The sequence below is a fragment of the Lolium rigidum genome, chromosome 6 (genome assembly GCF_022539505.1).
Source record: "Lolium rigidum isolate FL_2022 chromosome 6, APGP_CSIRO_Lrig_0.1, whole genome shotgun sequence".
NCBI lineage: Eukaryota > Viridiplantae > Streptophyta > Magnoliopsida > Poales > Poaceae > Lolium > Lolium rigidum.
In genome coordinates this window covers 357,982,080-358,001,451 of record NC_061513.1, presented here as the reverse complement: position 1 = coordinate 358,001,451, position 19,372 = coordinate 357,982,080, and the positions used below count along the sequence as shown (strand labels likewise).

At 43.7% G+C, this 19,372-nt stretch overlaps 1 protein-coding gene across 1 annotated transcript; it reads left to right on the top strand.

Annotated features, from left to right (window-relative positions):
- Positions 1-18,048: 18,048 nt before the first annotated feature.
- On the top strand, positions 18,049-19,131 carry LOC124659757 (transcription repressor OFP3-like). Its single transcript, XM_047197575.1, has one exon. The coding sequence runs from the start codon at positions 18,049-18,051 to the stop codon at positions 19,129-19,131; it is 1,083 nt and encodes a 360-aa protein (XP_047053531.1).
- The last annotated feature ends 241 nt before the right edge of the window (positions 19,132-19,372 follow it).

Sequence of the window (19,372 nt, the reverse complement as noted above, 5' to 3'; positions counted from 1 at the left end):
GGGACTGAATTGATTTGCCGTATGCACTTTTAGCAAAGCCATCCACTTCAATCCCTATTTCGGCGCTGAATGTGCCTCCTCGAAGACGAGGTCATCAAGTTCATCCTCCTCCAGACCAAGACGTTGCAATAGATCACCAATCGGCTCATCCTTCTTAGCACCCGATCCTCCTACCTGAGACGAGGAGGACTCCGTACTCGCCATAACAGAGAAAAACACTCACCAGATTGAAACTGCCACCCAGAACTTCGGAACCCAAGCCCCTTCGACCAAGCAGAGGAAGGACGAGGGCACCCATCCAGAAACCCGAGCACCTCCTCAAGCCAAGAGATCAACACCCCGCGCCCAGAGCAGGCTCTGGAAGAGGGGTCGACAAAACCCTAGATCGCCTCGGTGATCGCCAGAGCGCTAGGTCTCGAAACATTTTTTTGTTCAATAATGGTATTGTACTCCATATTATGTTGATGTACTAGTTATATGTTGGTGTAATTTTGATGTCTTATTATGTTCCTATTCTAGGTATCGAACATCAACTAGAGAAGGTGATGTCAGTCTTCAAGAACCAAGAGTTCTTGTTGTGTTACCAAACCATATAGAGCAATGAACACATAAATTTAGTATTTAGTTTAGGAAGACAAATTTCGTGGAAAATCTTATGGACAGCAAAGGCCACCATGATTTACGATGTAGATGTTCTTGGAAAGGTGGGAAACAAAGAGACGAATTACTTGGCTTATAGATTGATAAAGATGAATGAAGCAAGAGGTTCGCAAGGCATGTGTGGGAGCATTGATTGTATGCATTGGAGCCAGAAGATTTGACATGCGGCATGATTGGACAATACAACAATTATCATCATGATCTTGCAATTATGTTTGAAGCTCTAGCGTCTGAGGTATAGTGGAATGGACATTTTTTACTTTTGGTTTTTCGGGTTCTCTCAATAATATGAATGCATTGCCGTAGTCTCTTCTTCTTGCTAGCCTTTCTAGTAGAGATGCCTTCGTTGGGACAATGAGCATGACTACACACTAGGATATTATCTTGTCGCCAACATCTATCTTTCATGTTTGTGACGACCATCTGAAACTCAATGGACAAGAAAGGGAATCTTTTATGACCAAAACCATACCGAAAGGACATTGAGAGAGTTTTCGGTGTTTTACAAATTCGTTTGATATTGCTCGAGGTCCTACTCGTTTCTGGGATACGAAATCCATCAACAAGATCATGGTGGCATCTGTTATTCTCGACATCATGATCCTCGAGGAAGATAAGGATCTAGACTTGAAGTTTATTTATGAAAATGTTGGTAGACGTGACAACCTACAAGAAACATGGACCAAAATCCAAGCATATTTTGAGATGCCCCAAAAGATTTAAGACTTAGTAATGATCTTGATAGGCATTAAGGAATCCCCACCGGGAGCCCCCAAAGGCCCCCGAAACAGTCTTTGGGGGCTAAGGCGCAAAATGCTCCCCTACGAAGTGCCCCCCAAACCGTGTCGGAGCTCAGAGCGGCCCGATAAAATGCATGGAACTCATGTGCCAGCCCCGCGACTTAGGGTCGAACGGGGGCACCGGCAACACTTGGCACATCTAAAATGACGCGTGGGCCCTGCCTGGTAGGCTCACAGCCCGCAGTCAACGCAATGCTCGCACCTCGTCTCCTCACCGTGACAAAAAGCCAAGCGAGAGAGAAATCGCCGACGCGGGAGTAATGGGCGAGTGTCATCTCACCTATCGCCTTGCCGTCGTCTAGGCCCCATAACCCACCGCCAGCCATCCCCATCCATTCCCACCTAAACTCTAGCCGCCATGGCCAACAACTGTGAAGCGGGCAGTTCCAGGGAGGTCGACGGTAGCGGTGGTGGCGACCACACCCACACCTCACAATCGGGCAGGCGCACACACTGTGCGAGGTGGGGCTCCTTGATGTCTACGCACGCTTCTATTCCTGTAGACACTGTTGGGCCTCCAAGAGCAGAGGTTTGTAGAATAGCAGCAAGTTTCCCTTAAGTGAATCACCCAAGGTTTATCGAACTCAGGGAGGTAGAGGTCAAAGATATCCCTCTCAAGCAACCCTGCAATTACGATACAAGAAGTCTCTTGTGTCCCCAACACACCTAATACACTTGCCAGATGTATAGGTGCACTAGTTCGGCGAAGAGATAGTAAGATGCAAGTGATATGGATGAATATGAGTGGTAATAACAATCTGAAATAAATATGGCAGCAAGTAAACATGCAGTAGAATAGTAAATAAACGGTGATTCGATATTTGGAAACAAGGCCTAGGGATCATACTTTCACTAGTGGACACTCTCAACAATGATCACATAAATAAATAAGTTCTCTTCCTTTGTGCTACTTCAAACCCTCTCTTGTTGGATAACAAACACCATTCATTGTGTAGGGCTACAAGAGCACCCTCAAGCCGGAGTAAACAAGCTCCACAACTTCATAAAGGAAACACACACGACGCGCACACTGTCACCGTCACACCATGGAGTGAATCCGGAGTTCATATTAAAGTAACCTCTAGAGTGCATAGTAATAGTTAACTTCATAATCTACAAGAGATCACAATCATAACCTACGCCAAGTACTGCATGATGCACACACTGTCAACATTACATCATGGAGGAGGAATAGACTACTTTAATAACATCACTAGAGTAGCACATAGATTAATAGTGACACAAAGCTCATGATCACATAAAGATCACATGGGAGAGAGAGATGAACCACATAGCTACCGGTGAGAGCCCTCAGCCTCGGGGAGAACTACTCCCTCCTCATCATGGGAGTCAGCAACGGCGATGAAGATGGCGGTGATGTCGATGGAGATGACTCCGGGGGCAATTCCCCGTCCCGGCGGCGTGCCAGAACAGAGACTTCTGTCCCCCGAAACGGAGTTTCGCGATGGCGGCAGCGTCCCTGGAGTCTTTCATGAGTTTCGTCAATTGGTGTCGAGTTTTTAGGTCACGAGGGGTTAAATAGGCGAAGAGGCGGAGTCGGAGGGGCCAGGGGGCTCCCTCCTCATAGGCTGGCACGCCCCCCCCCTCCAGGCCGCGCCGCCCTATGGTCTGGGGGCCCTGGGCCTCCTCTCCGGCTCCCCTTCGGTGTCCTGGTCCGTCTCGGTGAAATATGATGTTTTGCCTTTGTTTCGTCGAATTCCGAGAATATTGCCCGAACAGCCTTTCTGGAACCAAAAACAACAGAAAACGAGAACTGGCACTGTGGCATCTTGTTAATAGGTTAGTTCCGGAAAATGCATAAAATCATTATAAAGTGTGAGCAAAACATGTAGGTATTGTCATAAAACTAGCATGAAACATAAGAAATTATAGATACGTTTGAGACGTATCAAGCATCCCCAAGCTTAGTTCCTACTCGCCCTCGAGTAGGTAAACGATAACAAGGATAATTTCTGAAGTGACATGCTATCATAATCTTGATCAATACTATTGTAAAGCATATGAGATGAATGAAGTGATTCGAAGCAATGGTAAAGACAATGACTTAAACAACTGAATCATATAGCAAAGACTTTTCATGAATAGTAATTTCAAGACAAGCATCAGTAAGTCTTGCATAGGAGTTAACTCATAAAGCAATAAATTCTTAGTAGAAAGTTTTGAAGCAACACAAAGGAAGATATAAGTTTCAGCGCTTGCTTTCAACTTCAACATGTTTATCTCATGGATGTATATCTCATGGATGATTGTCAACACAAAGTAATATGATGAATGCAAATAAGCAAGTATGTAGGAATCAATGCACACAGTTGACACAAGTGTTTGCTCCTAAGATAGAAAGAAGTAGGTGAACTGACTCAACATAAAGTAAAAGAATGGACACTTCGCAGAGGGAAGCATGGATACTGTTTTTGTGCTAGAGCTTTTCATTTTGAAAACATAGAAACAATTTTGTCAACGGTAGTAATAATTCATATGTGTTATGCATAAGACATCCTATAAGTTGCAAGCCTCATGTATAGAATACCAATTGTGCTCGCACCTTGTCCTAATTAGCTTGGATTTCCATGGATTATCATTGCATAACATATGTTTCAACCAAGTGTCACAAAGGGGTACCTCTATGTCACCTGTACAAAGGTCCAAGGAGATAGATCGCATTTGATTTCTCGTTTTTGATAGATCTCAACTAAGGACATCCATACCGGGACAACATAGACAACAGATAATGGACTCCTCTTTAATGCTTAAGCATTCAACAACGGATAATATTCTCATAAGAGATTGAGGATTGATGTCCAAACCGAAACTTCCACCATGATTCATGGCTTTAGTTAGCGGCCCAATGTTCTTCTCTAACAATATGCATACTCAAACCATTTGATCATGATAAATCACCCTTACTTCGGACAAGACGAACATGCATAGCAACTCACAGGATATTCAACAAAGGTGTAATAGTTGATGGCGTCCCCGTAAACATGGTTACCGCTCAACAAGCAACTTATAAGAAATAAGATACATAAGTAACACATTCAATACCACAATAGTTTTTAAGGCTATTTTCCCATGAGCTATATATTGCAAAGACAAGGAATGAAATTTTAAAGGTAGCACTCAAGTAATTTACTTTGGAATGGTAGAGAAATACCACATAGTAGGTAGGTATGGTGGACACAAATGGCATAGTTTTTGGCTCAAGGATTTGGATGCACGAGAAGAATTCCCTCTCAGTACAAGGATTTGGCTAGCAAGGTTGTTTGAAGCAAACACAAGTATGAACCGGTACAGACAAAACTTACATAAGAACATATTGCAAGCATTATAAGACTCTACACTGTCTCCTTGTTGTTCAAACACTTCACCAGAAAATATCTAGACTTTAGAGAGACCAATCATGCAAACCAAATTTCAACAAGCTCTATGGTAGTTCTTCATTAATAGGTGCAAAGTACATGATGCAAGAGCTTAAACATGATCTATTTGAGAACAACAATTGCCAAGTATCAAATTATTCAAGAAAATATACCAATTACCACATGAAGCATTTTTTGTTTCCAACCAAATAACAATGAACGAAGCAGTTTCAACCTTCGCCATGAACATTAAAAGTAAAGCTAAGAACACCAGTGTTCATATGAAACAGCGGAGCGTGTCTCTCTCCCACACAAGCATGATGGGATCAGATTTTATTCAAACACAAAACAAAAATAAAAACATACAGACGCTCCAAGTAAAGCACATAAGATGTGACGGAATAAAAATATAGTTTCACTAGAGGTGACCTGATAAGTTGTTGATGAAGAAGGCGATGCCTTGGGCATCCCCAAGCTTAGATGCTTGAGTCTTCTTGAAATATGCAGGGATGAACCACGGGGGCATCCCCAAGCTTAGACTTTTCACTCTTCTGGATCATATATCATCCTCCTCTCTTGACCCTTGAAAACTTCCTCCACACCAAACTCAAAACAAACTCATTAGAGGGTTAGTGCATAATCAAAAATTCACATGTTCAGAGGTGACACAATCATTCTTAACACTTCTGGACATTGCTCAAGGCTACTGAAAGTTAATGGAACAAAGAAATCCATTCAACATAGCAAAAGAGGCAATGTGAAATAAAAGGCAGAATCTGTCAAAACAGAACAGTCCGTAAAGACGAATTTTTCAGAGGCACTTAACGTGATCAGATGAAGAAGCTCAAATTGAATGAAAGTTGCGTACATATCTGAGGATCACACACGAAAATTGGCAAATTTTTCTGAGTTACCTACAGAGAGGTCTACTCAAATTCGTGACAGCAAGAAATCTGTTTCTGCGCAGTAATCCAAATCTAGTATCAACCTTACTATCAAAGACTTTACTTGGCACAAAAACGAAATAAACATGATAAGGAGAGGTTGCTACAGTAGTAACAACTTCCAAGACACAACAAAACAGTAGCAAAATAAAAACATGGGTTATCTCCCAAGAAGTGCTTTCTTTATAGCTATTAAGATGGGCTCATTAATTTTAATGATGTTCACATAAGGATGAGAGTTGAAGCAAAGAGAGCATCAAAAAGCAAGTATGAAACAAATTTAAGCCTAACCCACTTCCTATGAAAAGTAATCTTGTAAATAAACAAGTCATGTAAGCATAACGCAACAAGCATAGAAAGGCAACACAAGCGCAACTTCAAGATTCTCAACATAAAGAGGGGAAACTTAATATTATTAAGATGCATATAACCATGTTTCCCTCTCTCATAATAACTTTCAGTAGCATCATGAACAAACTCAACAATATAACTATCACATGAAGCATTCTTATTCCCATGCATAAAAGTATCATTACTCTCCACATAAGCATAATCAATTTTATTAGTAATAGTGGGAGTAAAACTATCACAACCATCATTGTAATCATCATAAGTTGCAGGCATGGTATAATCATAATAAACTTTATCCTCCATAGTAGGTGGAACCAAAATACCACTATCCTTATAATGATCATAAATGGGAGGCAAAGTATCATCAAAGAAAATTTTCTCCTCAAAACTTGGGGGACTAAAAATATCACAACAAGCTTCCCCAAGCTTAAATTCTTCCATAGCATTAGCAATAATAGTGTTCAAAGAGTTCATGCTAATAACATTGCTACAACTATTTTGCAAACAAAGTTCCATGGGTTTTTTAATCCTCTCTTCAAACACATCATGTCCTAATTCAATATAAAGTTCATAAAGATCTCTAATTTTTTTGTTGTTTTCCATTAAGCCTAACTAGTGAAAATAAAAACAAGAAACAAAAAGATATAATTGCAGGATCTAAAGGAAATAGCTTCGAGCACTCACACACCGGCAACAGCGCTAGGAAATAGCTTAGTAGTCGGAGGATGTGAATACCTTTAACCTTACCTCCCCGGCAACGGCGCCAGAAAATAGCTTGATGTCTACGCACGCTTCTATTCCCGTAGACGAGTGTTGGGCCTCCAAGAGCGAGAGGTTTGTAGAACAGCTGAGCAAGTTTCCCTTAAGTGAATCACCCAAGGTTTATCGAACTCAGGGAGGTAGAGGTCAAAGATATCCCTCTCAAGCAACCCTGCAATTACGATACAAGAAGTCTCTTATGTCCCCAACACACCTAATACACTTGTCAAATGTATAGGTGCACTAGTTCGGCGAAGAGATAGTAAGATGCAAGTGATATGGATGAATATGAGTGGTAATAACAATCTGAAATAAATATGGCAGCAAGTAAACATGCAGTAGAATAGTAAATAAACGGTGATTCGATATTTGGAAACAAGGCCTAGGGATCATACTTTCACCTGGTGGACACTCTCAACAATGATCACATAAATAAATAAGTTCTCTTCCTTTGTGCTACTTCAAACCCTCTCTTGTTGGATAACAAACACCATTCATTGTGTAGGGCTACAAGAGCACCCTCAAGCCGGAGTAAACAAGCTCCACAACTTCATAAAGGAAACACACACGACGCGCACACTGTCACCGTCACACCATGGAGTGAATCCGGAGTTCATATTAAAGTAACCTCTAGAGTGCATAGTAATAGTTAACTTCATAATCTACAAGAGATCACAATCATAACCTACGCCAAGTATCGCATGATGCACACACTGTCAACATTACATCATGGAGGAGGAATAGACTACTTTAATAACATCACTAGAGTAGCACATAGATTAATAGTGACACAAAGCTCATGATCACATAAAGATCACATGGGAGAGAGAGATGAACCACATAGCTACCGGTAGAGCCCTCAGCCTCGGGGGAGAACTACTCCCTCCTCATCATGGGAGTCAGCAACGGCTCCCTCCTCATAGGCTGGCGTGCCCTCCCTCTAGGCCGCGCCGCCCTATGGTCTGGGGGCCCTGGGCCTCCTCTCCGGCTCCCCTTCGGTGTCCTGGTCCATCTCGGTGAAATATGATGTTTTGCCTTTGTTTCGTCGAATTCCGAGAATATTGCCCGAACAGCCTTTTACGGAACCAAAAACAACAGAAAACAGGAACGCAGCTCGTGGCATCTTGTTAATAGGTTAGTTCCGGAAAATGCATAAAATCATTATAAAGTGTGAGCAAAACATGTAGGTATTGTCATAAAACTAGCATGGAACATAAGAAATTATAGATACGTTTGAGACGTTGATACGTCTCCGACGTATCGATAATTTCTTATGTTCCATGCCACATTATTGATGATATCTACATGTTTTATGCACACTTTATGTCATATTCGTGCATTTTCTGGAACTAACCTATTAACAAGATGCCGAAGAGCCGCTTGTCGTTTTCTCGCTGTTTTTGGTTTCGTAAATCCTAGTAACGAAATATTCTCGGAATTGGACGAAATCAAAACCCGGGGTCCTATTTTGCCACGAAGCTTCCGGAAGACCGAAGAGGAGTCGAAGTGGGGCCACGAGGGGCCGCCACCATAGGGCGGCGCGGCCCGGGTCTTGGCCGCGCCGACTCGTGGTGTGGGGCCCTCGTGTGGCCCCCCACGTTGCCCTTCCGCCTACTTAAAGCCTCCGTCGCGAAACCCCCGATGCGAAGAACCACGATACGGAAAACCTTCCGCAGACGCCGCCGCCGCCAATCCCATCTCGGGGGATTTTGGAGATCTCCTCCGGCACCTCGCCGGAGAGGGGATTCATCTCCCGGAGGACTCTACACCGCCATGGTCGCCTCCGGAGTGATGAGTGAGTAGTTCACCCCCGGACTATGGGTCCATAGCAGTAGCTAGATGGTTGTCTTCTCCTCATTGTGCTTCATTGTTGGATCTTGTGAGCTGCCTAACATGATCAAGATCATCTATCCGTAATACTATATGTTGTGTTTGTCGGGATTCGATGGATAGAGAATACCATGTTATGTTAATTATCAAGTTATTACCTATGTGTTGTTTATGATCTTGCATGCTCTCCGTTATTAGTAGAGGCTCGGCCAAGTTGATGCTAGTAACTCCAAGAGGGAGTATTTATGCTCGATAGTGGGTTCATGCCTCGCATTGACACTCGGGGAGTGACGAAACCCCTAAGGTTGTGTTGTGTTGTTGCCACTAGGGATAAAACATTGATGCTATGTCCGAGGATGTAGTTGTTGATTACATTACGCACCATACTTAATGCAATTGTCCGTTGCTTTGCAACTTAATACCGGAAGGGGTTCGGATGATAACTCCGAAGGTGGACTTTTAGGCATAGATGCAGTTGGATGGCGGTCTATGTACTTTGTCGTAATGCCCAATTAAATCTCACCGTACTTATCATGACATGTATGTGCATTGTTATGCCCTCTCTATTTGTCAATTGTCCGACCGTAATTTGTTCACCAACATGCTTTTATCTTATGGGAGAGACACCTCTAGTGAACCGTGGACCCCGGTCCATTCTTTAATACCGAAATACAAATCTCGCTGCAATACTTGTTTTACTCGTTTTCTCCGCAAACAATCATCTTCCACACAATACGGTTAATCCTTTGTTACAGCAGAAGCCGGTGAGATTGACAACCTCACTCGTTTCGTTGGGGCAAAGTACTTTGGTTGTGTTGTGCAGGTTCCACGTTGGCGCCGGAATCTCCGGTGTTGCGCCGCACTACATCCCGCCGCCATCAACCTTCAACGTGCTTCTTGGCTCCTCCTGGTTCGATAAACCTTGGTTTCTTTCTGAGGGAAAACTTGCTGCTGTGCGCATCATACCTTTCTCTTGGGGTTCCCAACGAACGTGTGAATTACACGCCATCAAGCATATTTTCTGGCGCCGTTGCCGGGGAGATCAAGACACGCTGCAAGGGGAGTCTCCACTTCTCAATCTCTTTATTTTGTTTTTGTCTTGCTTTATTTTATTTACTACTTTGTTTGCTGCATTATATCAAAACACAAAAAAATTAGTTGCTAGCTTTACTTTATTTACTTGTCTTGTTTGCTATATCAAAAACACAAAAAAATTAGTATACTTGCATTTACTTTATCTAGTTTGCTTTATTTACTACTCGCTAAAATGGCTACCCCTGAAAATACTAAGTTGTGTGACTTCACTAGCACAAATAATAATGATTTCTTATGCACACCTATTGCTCCACCTGCTACTACAGCAGAATTCTTTGAAATTAAACCTCGCTTTATCGAATCTTGTTATGCGAGAGCAATTTTCTCGGTGTTCGTTCCGATGATGCTGCTGCCCATCTCAATAATTTTATTGAACTATGTGAAATGCAAAAGTATAAAGATGTAGATGGTGATATTATTAAATTAAAATTGTTTCCTTTCTCATTAAGAGGAAGAGCTGAAGATTGATTGCTATCTCTGCCTAAGAATAGTATTGATTCCTGGACTAAATGCAAGGATGCTTTTATTGGTAGATATTATCCCCCTGCTAAAATTATATCTTTGAGGAGTAGCATAATGAATTTTAAACAATTGGATAATGAACATGTTGCTCAAGCTTGGGAAAGAATGAAATCTTTGGTTAAAAATTGCCCAACCCATGGACTCGACTACTTGGATGATCATCCAAACCTTCTATGCAGGACTAAATTTTTCTTCGCGGAATTTATTGGATTCAGCTGCCGGAGGTACCTTTATGTCCATCACTCTTGGTGAAGCAACAAAGCTCCTTGATAATATGATGGTTAATTACTCCGAATGGCACACGGAAAGAGCTCCACAAGGTAAGAAGGTAAATTCTGTTGAAGAATCCTCTTCCTTGAGTGATAAGATTGATGCTATTATGTCTATGCTTGTGAATGGTAGGACTAATGTTGATCCTAATAATGTTCCGTTAGCTTCATTGGTTGCTCAAAATTCTAGGCCATATCTTGCTAATGGTAATTCTTATGGTAGATATGTTTCACCTAATGAGGAAAAGATGTTAGAAATTGAAAGATCCACCAAGAGCTTTATGCAATCACAATATGAGCAAAATAAATTGTTTACTAAAACTATGAATGAACAATCTACCTTGTTGAAGAATATAGGAAATCAACTTGAAAATCTGAATATGGAGATTTCGGGTTGCAAACTAAACTTGCAAATGCTCGAAACCCGAATCTCATACATGTCTCACGTCACAATCTTCTTTAATTAATAAAATGGCTGCTAAACCTGAGGATATTGAAAATAAAATTGTTACTACAGCAAATGCCATCCAAGTTAGAATTAATGAGAATATAAGATTAATGGCTGAACTGCGTGCTAGGTGGGATAGAGAAGAAAATGAAAAACTAGCTAAAGAGAAAAATGTAGCTAAAGTTTGGACTATTACCACCACTAGCAATGCTAATTCTTCACATGTTGCTGCACCTCCTACTATCAATGATAAAATAATTGGTGTTGGCAATGTTTCTACTCCTAGTGCAAAGCGCGCAAAATTACTCGAAACCGCTAAAACCGCTGAAACCGCTCGTGATAAACTGCTGAAATTTTTTCCAACCTTGGGGATGATAATCCCATTGCTTTAGATTGTAATGATTTAGATTTTGATGATTGCCACATCTCTGAAGTTATAAAGTTCTTACAAAAACTTGCTAAGAGTCCCAATGCTAGCGCCGTAAACTTGGCTTTCACAAAACATATTACAAATGCTCTCATAAAAGCTAGAGAAGAGAAACTAAAACTTGAAACTTCTATTCCTAGAAAGCTAGAGGATGGTTGGGAGCCCATCATTAAAATGAGAGTCAAAGATTTTGATAGTAATTCTTTATGTGATCTTGGTGCAAGTATTTCTGTTATGCCTAAGAAAGTCTATGATATGCTTGACTTGCCACCATTGAAAAACTGTTATCTGGATGTTAATCTCGCTGATAATGCTAAAAAGAAACCTTTGGGGAAAGTTGATAATGTTAATATTATGGTTAACAATAACCTTGTCCCCGTTGATTTTGTTGTCTTGGATATTGAATACAATGCATCTTGCCCCATCATATTGGGAAGACCTTTTCTTCGAACCGTTGGTGCTACTATTGATATGAAGGAAGGTAATATTAAATATCAATTTCCTCTCAAGAAAGGTATGGAACACTTCCCTAGAAAGAGAATGAAGTTACCTTATGATTCTATTATTAGAACAAATTATGATGTTGATGCTTCGTCTCTTGATGTTACTTGAGTTACACTTTCTGCGCCTAGCCGAAAGGCGTTAAAGAAAAGCGCTTATGGGAGACAACCCATGTTTTTACTACAGTATTTTTGTTTTATATTTGAGTCTTGGAAGTTGTTTACTACTGTAGCAACCTCTCCTTATCTTAGTTTTGAGTTTTGTTGTGCCAAGTAAAGTCTTTGATAGTAAAGTAAATACTAGATTTGGATTATCGTGCAGTAAACAGATTTCTTTGCTCGTCACGAATCTGGGTCTAATTCTCTCGTAGGTAACTCAGAAAATTAAGCCAATTTACGTGAGTGATCCTCAGATATGTACGCAACTTTCATTAAATTTGGGCATTTTCATTTGAGCAAGTCTGGTGCCCTAATAAAATCCATCTTTACGGACTGTTCTGTTTTGACAGATTCTGCCTTTTATTTTGCATTGCCTCTTTTGCTATGTTGGATGAATTTCTTTGTTCCATTAATGTCCAGTAGCTTTATGCAATGTCCAGAAGTGTTAAGAATAAATTGTGTCACCTTTGAACATGTTAATTTTTATTGTGCACTAACCCTCTAATGAGTTGTTTCGAGTTTGGTGTGGAGGAAGTTTTCAAGGATCAAGAGAGGAGTATGATGCAATATGATCAAGGAGAGTGAAAGCTCTAAGCTTGGGGATGCCCGTGGTTCACCCCTGCATATTCTAAGAAGACTCAAGCGTCTAAGCTTGGGGATGCCCAAGGCATCCCCTTCTTCATCGACAACATTATCGAGTTCCTCCCCGAAACTATATTTTTTTTCTCGTCACATCTTATGCACTTTGCTTGGAGCGTCGGTTTGTTTTTATTTTTTGTTTTGTTTGAATAAAATGGATCCTAGCATTCACTTTGTGGGAGAGAGACACGCTCCGCTGTAGCATATGGACAAGTATGTCCTTAGGCTCTACTCATAGTATTCATGGCGAAGTTTCTTCTTCGTTAAATTGTTATATGGTTGGAATTGGAAAATGCTACATGTAGTAACTCTAAAATGTCTTGGATAATTTGATACTTGGCAATTGTTGTGCTCATGTTTAAGCTCTTGCATCATATACTTTGCACCCATTAATGAAGAAACACTTAGAGCTTGCTAATTTGGTTTGCATATTTGGTTTCTCTAGAGTCTAGATAATATCTAGTATTGAGTTTTGAACAACAAGGAAGACGGTGTAGAGTCTTATAATGTTTACAATATGTCTTTTATGTAATTTTTGCTGCACCGTTCATCCTTGTGTTTGTTTCAAATAACCTTGCTAGCCTAAACCTTGTATCGAGAGGGAATACTTCTCATGCATCCAAAATCCTTGAGCCAACCACTATGCCATTTGTGTCCACCATACCTACCTACTACATGGTATTTATCCGCCATTCCAAAGTAAATTGCTTGAGTGCTACCTTTAAAATTCCATCATTCACCTTTGCAATATATAGCTCATGGGACAAATAGCTTAAAAACTATTGTGGTATTGAATATGCACTTATGCACTTTATCTCTTATTAAGTTGCTTGTTGTGCGATAACCATGCTTCTGGGACGCCATCAACTATTCTTTGTTGAATATCATGTGAGTTGCTATGCATGTCCGTCTTGTCCGAAGTAAGAGAGATCTACCACCTTAATGGTTGGAGCATGCATATTGTTAGAGAAGAACATTGGGCCGCTAACTAAAGCCATGATTCATGGTGGAAGTTTCAGCTTTGGACATATATCCTCAATCTCATATGAGAATAATAATTGTTGCCACATGCTTATGCATTAAAGAGGAGTCCATTATCTGTTGTCCATGTTGTCCCGGTATGGATGTCTAAGTTGAGAATAATCAAAAGCGAGAAATCCAAAATGCGAGCTTTCTCCTTAGACCTTTGTACAGGAGGCATGGAGGTACCCCATTGTGACACTTGGTTAAAACATGTGTATTGCGATGATCCGGTAGTCCAAGCTAATTAGGACAAGGTGCGGGCACTATTAGTATACTATGCATGAGGCTTGCAACTTGTAAGATATAATTTTCATAACTCATATGCTTTATTACTACCGTTGACAAAATTGTTTCATGTTTTCAAAATAAAAGCTCTAGCACAAATATAGCAATCGATGCTTTCCTCTTTGAAGGACCATTCTTTTTACCTTTATGTTGAGTCAGTTCACCTATCTCTCTCCACCTCAAGAAGCAAACACTTGTGTGAACTATGCATTGATTCCTACATACTTGCATATTGCACTTGTTATATTACTCTATGTTGACAATTATCCATGAGATATACATGTTATAAGTTGAAAGCAACCGCTGAAACTTAATCTTCCTTTGTGTTGCTTCAATACCTTTACTTTGATTTATTGCTTTATGAGTTAACTCTTATGCAAGACTTATTGATGCTTGTCTTGAAGTACTATTCATGAAAAGTCTTTGCTTTATGATTCACTTGTTTACTCATGTCATTACCATTGTTTTGATCGCTGCATTCATTACATATGTTTACAAATAGTATGATCAAGGTTATGATGGCATGTCACTTCAGAAATTATCTTTCTTATCGTTTTACCTGCTCGGGACGAGCAGAACTAAGCTTGGGGATGCTGATACGTCTCCGACGTATCGATAATTTCTTATGTTCCATGCCACATTATTGTTGATATCTACATGTTTTATGCACACTTTATGTCATATTCGTGCATTTTCTGGAACTAACCTATTAACAAGATGCCGAAGAGCCGCTTGCTGTTTTCGTCGTTTTTGGTTTCATAAATCCTAGTAACGAAATATTCTCGGAATTGGACGAAATCAAAACCCAGGGTCCTATTTTGCCACGAAGCTTCCGGAAGACCGAAGAGGAGTCGAAGTGGGGCCACGAGGGGCCGCCACCATAGGGCGGCGCGGCCCAGGTCTTGGCCGCGCCGACCTGTGGTGTGGGGCCCTCGTGTGGCCCCCACGTTGCCCTTCCGCCTACTTAAAGCCTCCGTCGCGAAACCCCTGATGCGAAGAACCACGATACGGAAAACCTTCCGGAGACGCCGCCGCCGCCAATCCCATCTCGGGGATTCTCGGAGATCTCCTCCGCACCCCGCCGGAGAGGGGATTCATCTCCCGGAGGACTCTACACCGCCATGGTCGCCTCCGGAGTGATGAGTGAGTAGTTCACCCCTGGACTATGGGTCCATAGCAGTAGCTAGATGGTTGTCTTCTCCTCATTGTGCTTCATTGTTGGATCTTGTGAGCTGCCTAACATGATCAAGATCATCTATCCGTAATACTATATGTTGTGTTTGTCGGGATCCGATGGATAGAGAATACCATGTTATGTTAATTATCAAGTTATTACCTATGTGTTGTTTATGATCTTGCATGCTCTCCGTTATTAGTAGAGGCTCGGCCAAGTTGATGCTAGTAACTCCAAGAGGGAGTATTTATGCTCGATAGTGGGTTCATGCCTGCATTGACACTCGGGGGAGTGACGAAACCCCTAAGGTTGTGTTGTGCCGTTGCCACTAGGGATAAAACATTGATGCTATGTCCGAGGATGTAGTTGTTGATTACATTACGCACCATACTTAATGCAATTGTCTCGTTGCTTTGCAACTTAATACTGGAAGGGGTTCGGATGATAACCTGAAGGTGGACTTTTTAGGCATAGATGCAGCTTGGATGGCGGTCTATGTACTTTGTCGTAATGCCCAATTAAATCTCATTGTACTTATCATGACATGTATGTGCATTGTTATGCCCTCTCTATTTGTCAATTGCCCGACTGTAATTTGTTCACCCAACATGCTTTTATCTTATGGGAGAGACACCTCTAGTGAATTGTGGACCCCGGTCCATTCTTTAATACTTGAAATACAAATCTGCTGCAATACTTGTTTTACTCGTTTTCTCCGCAAACAATCATCTTCCACACAATACGGTTAATCCTTTGTTACAGCAAGCCGGTGAGATTGACAACCTCACTGTTTCGTTGGGGCAAAGTACTTTGGTTGTGTTGTGCAGGTTCCACGTTGGCGCCGGAATCTCTGGTGTTGCGCCGCACTACATCCCGCCGCCATCAACCTTCAACGTGCTTTCTTGGCTCCTCCTGGTTCGATAAACCTTGGTTTCTTTCTGAGGGAAAACTTGCTGCTGTGCGCATCATACCTTCCTCTTGGGGTTCCCAACGAACGTGTGAATTACACGCCATCAGACGTATCACTCCTCGTCCTACCGGATTGGCGTCTCCTGCCAGGATGGAAAATCTCTATCAGTGGCTACGTCGTGTCGCCGCTGCCAGACAGCCACTCCTACAATGACTATGTGCATTGGAGGCGGAGCAAGCTCACTCCAAAGGACCCGAGCTGGGCCGCCAATAGCCAGTTATATGAGGGCCGCTTTTTTGGGGCAGAACGTGAGGTGGCCCTCGTCGCCACCATCGGCCCGTACAGCGCCCCCTACAACCGGTACGGCTACCGAGACTAGTGGAGGGGCTGCAATATAGACACCGTGCTAGCCCAGCTCGGCTTCAGGCTTGGCTCGTCCCCGCAGAGGATACCACGGCGTCTACACTACGATCGATTTGTCGCCGCCCGTCCACCGCAGGAGCTTCCACCCTGTATAGCTGGAGCCAGTGTTGCCGACACGCCATGGGTGTGGCATCGTCTTCCACCCCGTCAAGTCAGGGCCAAAGGAGGAGTCGGAGTTGCCTCCTGGTGGCCGTGTCACCTTCCGTCGACCTGACGCAAAGAAGGTGAAGGCATCGCCACCTCCACCGGCTTCGGAGACAGAGAAGAAGGTGGCCAAGTACATGCTTGGCTCGATGGCGCTGCGTACCGTTGATAGCCCGAAGGACAACCTAGACTCGCCAAGGTGATGGCATTGTCCATGAACATCGTCCCGGCCGCAGATGAGTTCACCAAGTGGTGGTCGGCGCAGGACAGTGGTGCCATCGTCGACGTGGACGATGAGTCCAACTACGGCTTCTTGGCGTCGTTCTGGGATGTGGATGACATCGACGACGGCCGGGACGAAGAGGCGGACATAGGACCCTCCCTGGACTGAAGTGCCTTCGACGAGCACCATTAGATCTAGGTTATTTTAGTTTGATTAATCTTTTAAATTATGTTCAAATTGATGTAAAAACTTCAAATTAAATGAAATTTGTTTAATTTAAAATATAATTTATTTCCTTTTTTGCATCTTCTCATTGGGGGTCCATTTTGGGGGCGGGGGTGTCGGTGCGGGGCAGCGACCAATGCCCCCCAAACCGCGAAAGGAAATGCCGACAAATGGCTCTTCCGGTTACTGGCCTCCATTTGGGAGGCACCGGTGGGATGCCGTTGGTAGTAGCTCTATGGGTAATAGTCTCTCAAATTATTTTTATGACATGTGCGACTTGAACGATTCTTTTCATCCCGGACCATCGATTATTTGTTTATTTTTTTACATTTGAACTACTCTATTAATATAATTTGGATTATTATTGTATTTTGTAATGTCAAAACATTTATAAATTTGATTAATGTTGTCATTATATTCAGATTTTGTTATGCAAAATTACACACATATATATGGTTAAATGCTAAAAATATTTACTCCATTGAGCAGAAAAATGGCTTGCATGACAATAATTTGTGCCAGTGTCAGTCAGCCCATAACGAAAATCTTTCACTTCAGCGACTCGTTAACTAGGAAAAGCTTTTACAGGCGAAAACATTCGTCGGCTTATGCTTGCACAACAGAAATGCGTTGAATAAATAATGGAGCATTCACGTGACCCTACTTTGTACGCCCGGCTCGTAGCGCACGTAGCTTACTGGCCACCTTGCAGCTCGTACGCTCTACCCATTTCAAACAACATTCGCCCGGCTCGATCTCCCACGGCTATATATAACACTGGTGCCTCGCCACCAGTGCTCCCTGCTTCAAGAACCAACGTGTCCGGCACTCCGGCGTAAGTGATTAGCGACTGAGCCAGCAATGGATCATGGGGGCGGTGGTGGCAGGAGCAGTAGCCGGCTCCGGGACCGGTTGGCCCGGATGTTCCGGCCGAGCTCGCTCCTCCGCTCGACCTGCAACAACAACACCGCGTCGACCTCCTCGTCGTCGTCCTCCGCAGCGGCGAGCTCGGCGGCGGACGGTGTGACGGCGTCAAAGCCGGCCCCGAGCTCCGCCTGCTCCTCCAGCCGCGCGCTCCTCGCCGCCGACTCCGCCGTGGCCAGGGACAGGGACTCCTTCCTCACCTCCTCTCGCCGCGACTACGCCGTTCTCGTCGGCCGCACCGAGTCCTTCTCCAACGCCCTCGACCGCGTGCACCGCCGGGCCGGCAGCGTCGGGGCGGCGCAGCCTCTGGTTCCCTCTCGCTTCTCTATGCACGCGTCGCCTCTGATGGAGAGCAAGAAAAATGATAAAGAGAAGAGCCCACTCTACTGCCATCCGCGCCACCGCCACCGTCTCGGTGGCAGTACCAAGAGCGACAAGAGCAAGAAGCTGCTCTCGAGCAACCCCTACGGCTTCAGCAGCTCGAACGACGACGACGCCGACACCGACGGCGACGAAGTCTTCAGCAGCGACGCCGACGAGCGCGGCCGTGGCGGCGCGAAGAAAGGGGAGGCGGAGGCCTTCTTCTCCTCCTCCCGAAGCTTCTCCTTCTCCTCGGACTCCTCCGAGTTCTACACCAACAAGAAGAAACCCACGAAGAAGTCCCCCACCGCGGTGGCGCCCAAACCGCCGGCGGTAGCGGCTGGGACGAGGAGGCAGAGGCGCAAGCATCGACGCGCCGCGAGCAGCTGCGACACGTGCGGCGTGAAGGAAGGGTTCCGGCCGGTGGTGTCTGCCGCGGAGGAGCAGGTGCGCAGGGGGTTCGCGGTGGTGCAGCGGTCGCGGGACCCCTACGCCGACTTCCGGGCGTCGATGGTGGAGATGGTCGTGAGCAGGCAGATGTTCGGCGCGGCGGAGCTGGAGCGGCTGCTGCGGTCGTACCTCTCCCTCAACGCGCCGCGCCACCACCCCGTCATCCTCCAAGCCTTCTCCGACATCTGGGTCGTCCTCCACGGCGGCTAATTAAGCTGGCTAGCTACTCCCTAGCTCGCCTCTCACTCAATTAGTCAGCTCTTAATCAAAGCCCCAAGACGCTTAATTCACTAGGAATGTCTCCTTAATTAGTCACTCGCAGTGTTCATCAATTCGATCTTAGTTTTAATCTTGGCTGTGCAGTGTGCAGTTCTTGCTGTAATAATGTATCGCCGTTCTTGGCTCTGAGCCTCTGACCACCCAGTGTGCGAAAGCTAGCTTCTGATTTGGA

Excerpts from the sequence above, each read along its gene's own strand:
- LOC124659757 (XM_047197575.1), top strand. The coding sequence starts at position 18,049 with ATGGATCATGGGGGCGGTGGTGGCAGGAGCAGTAGCCGGCTCCGGGAC.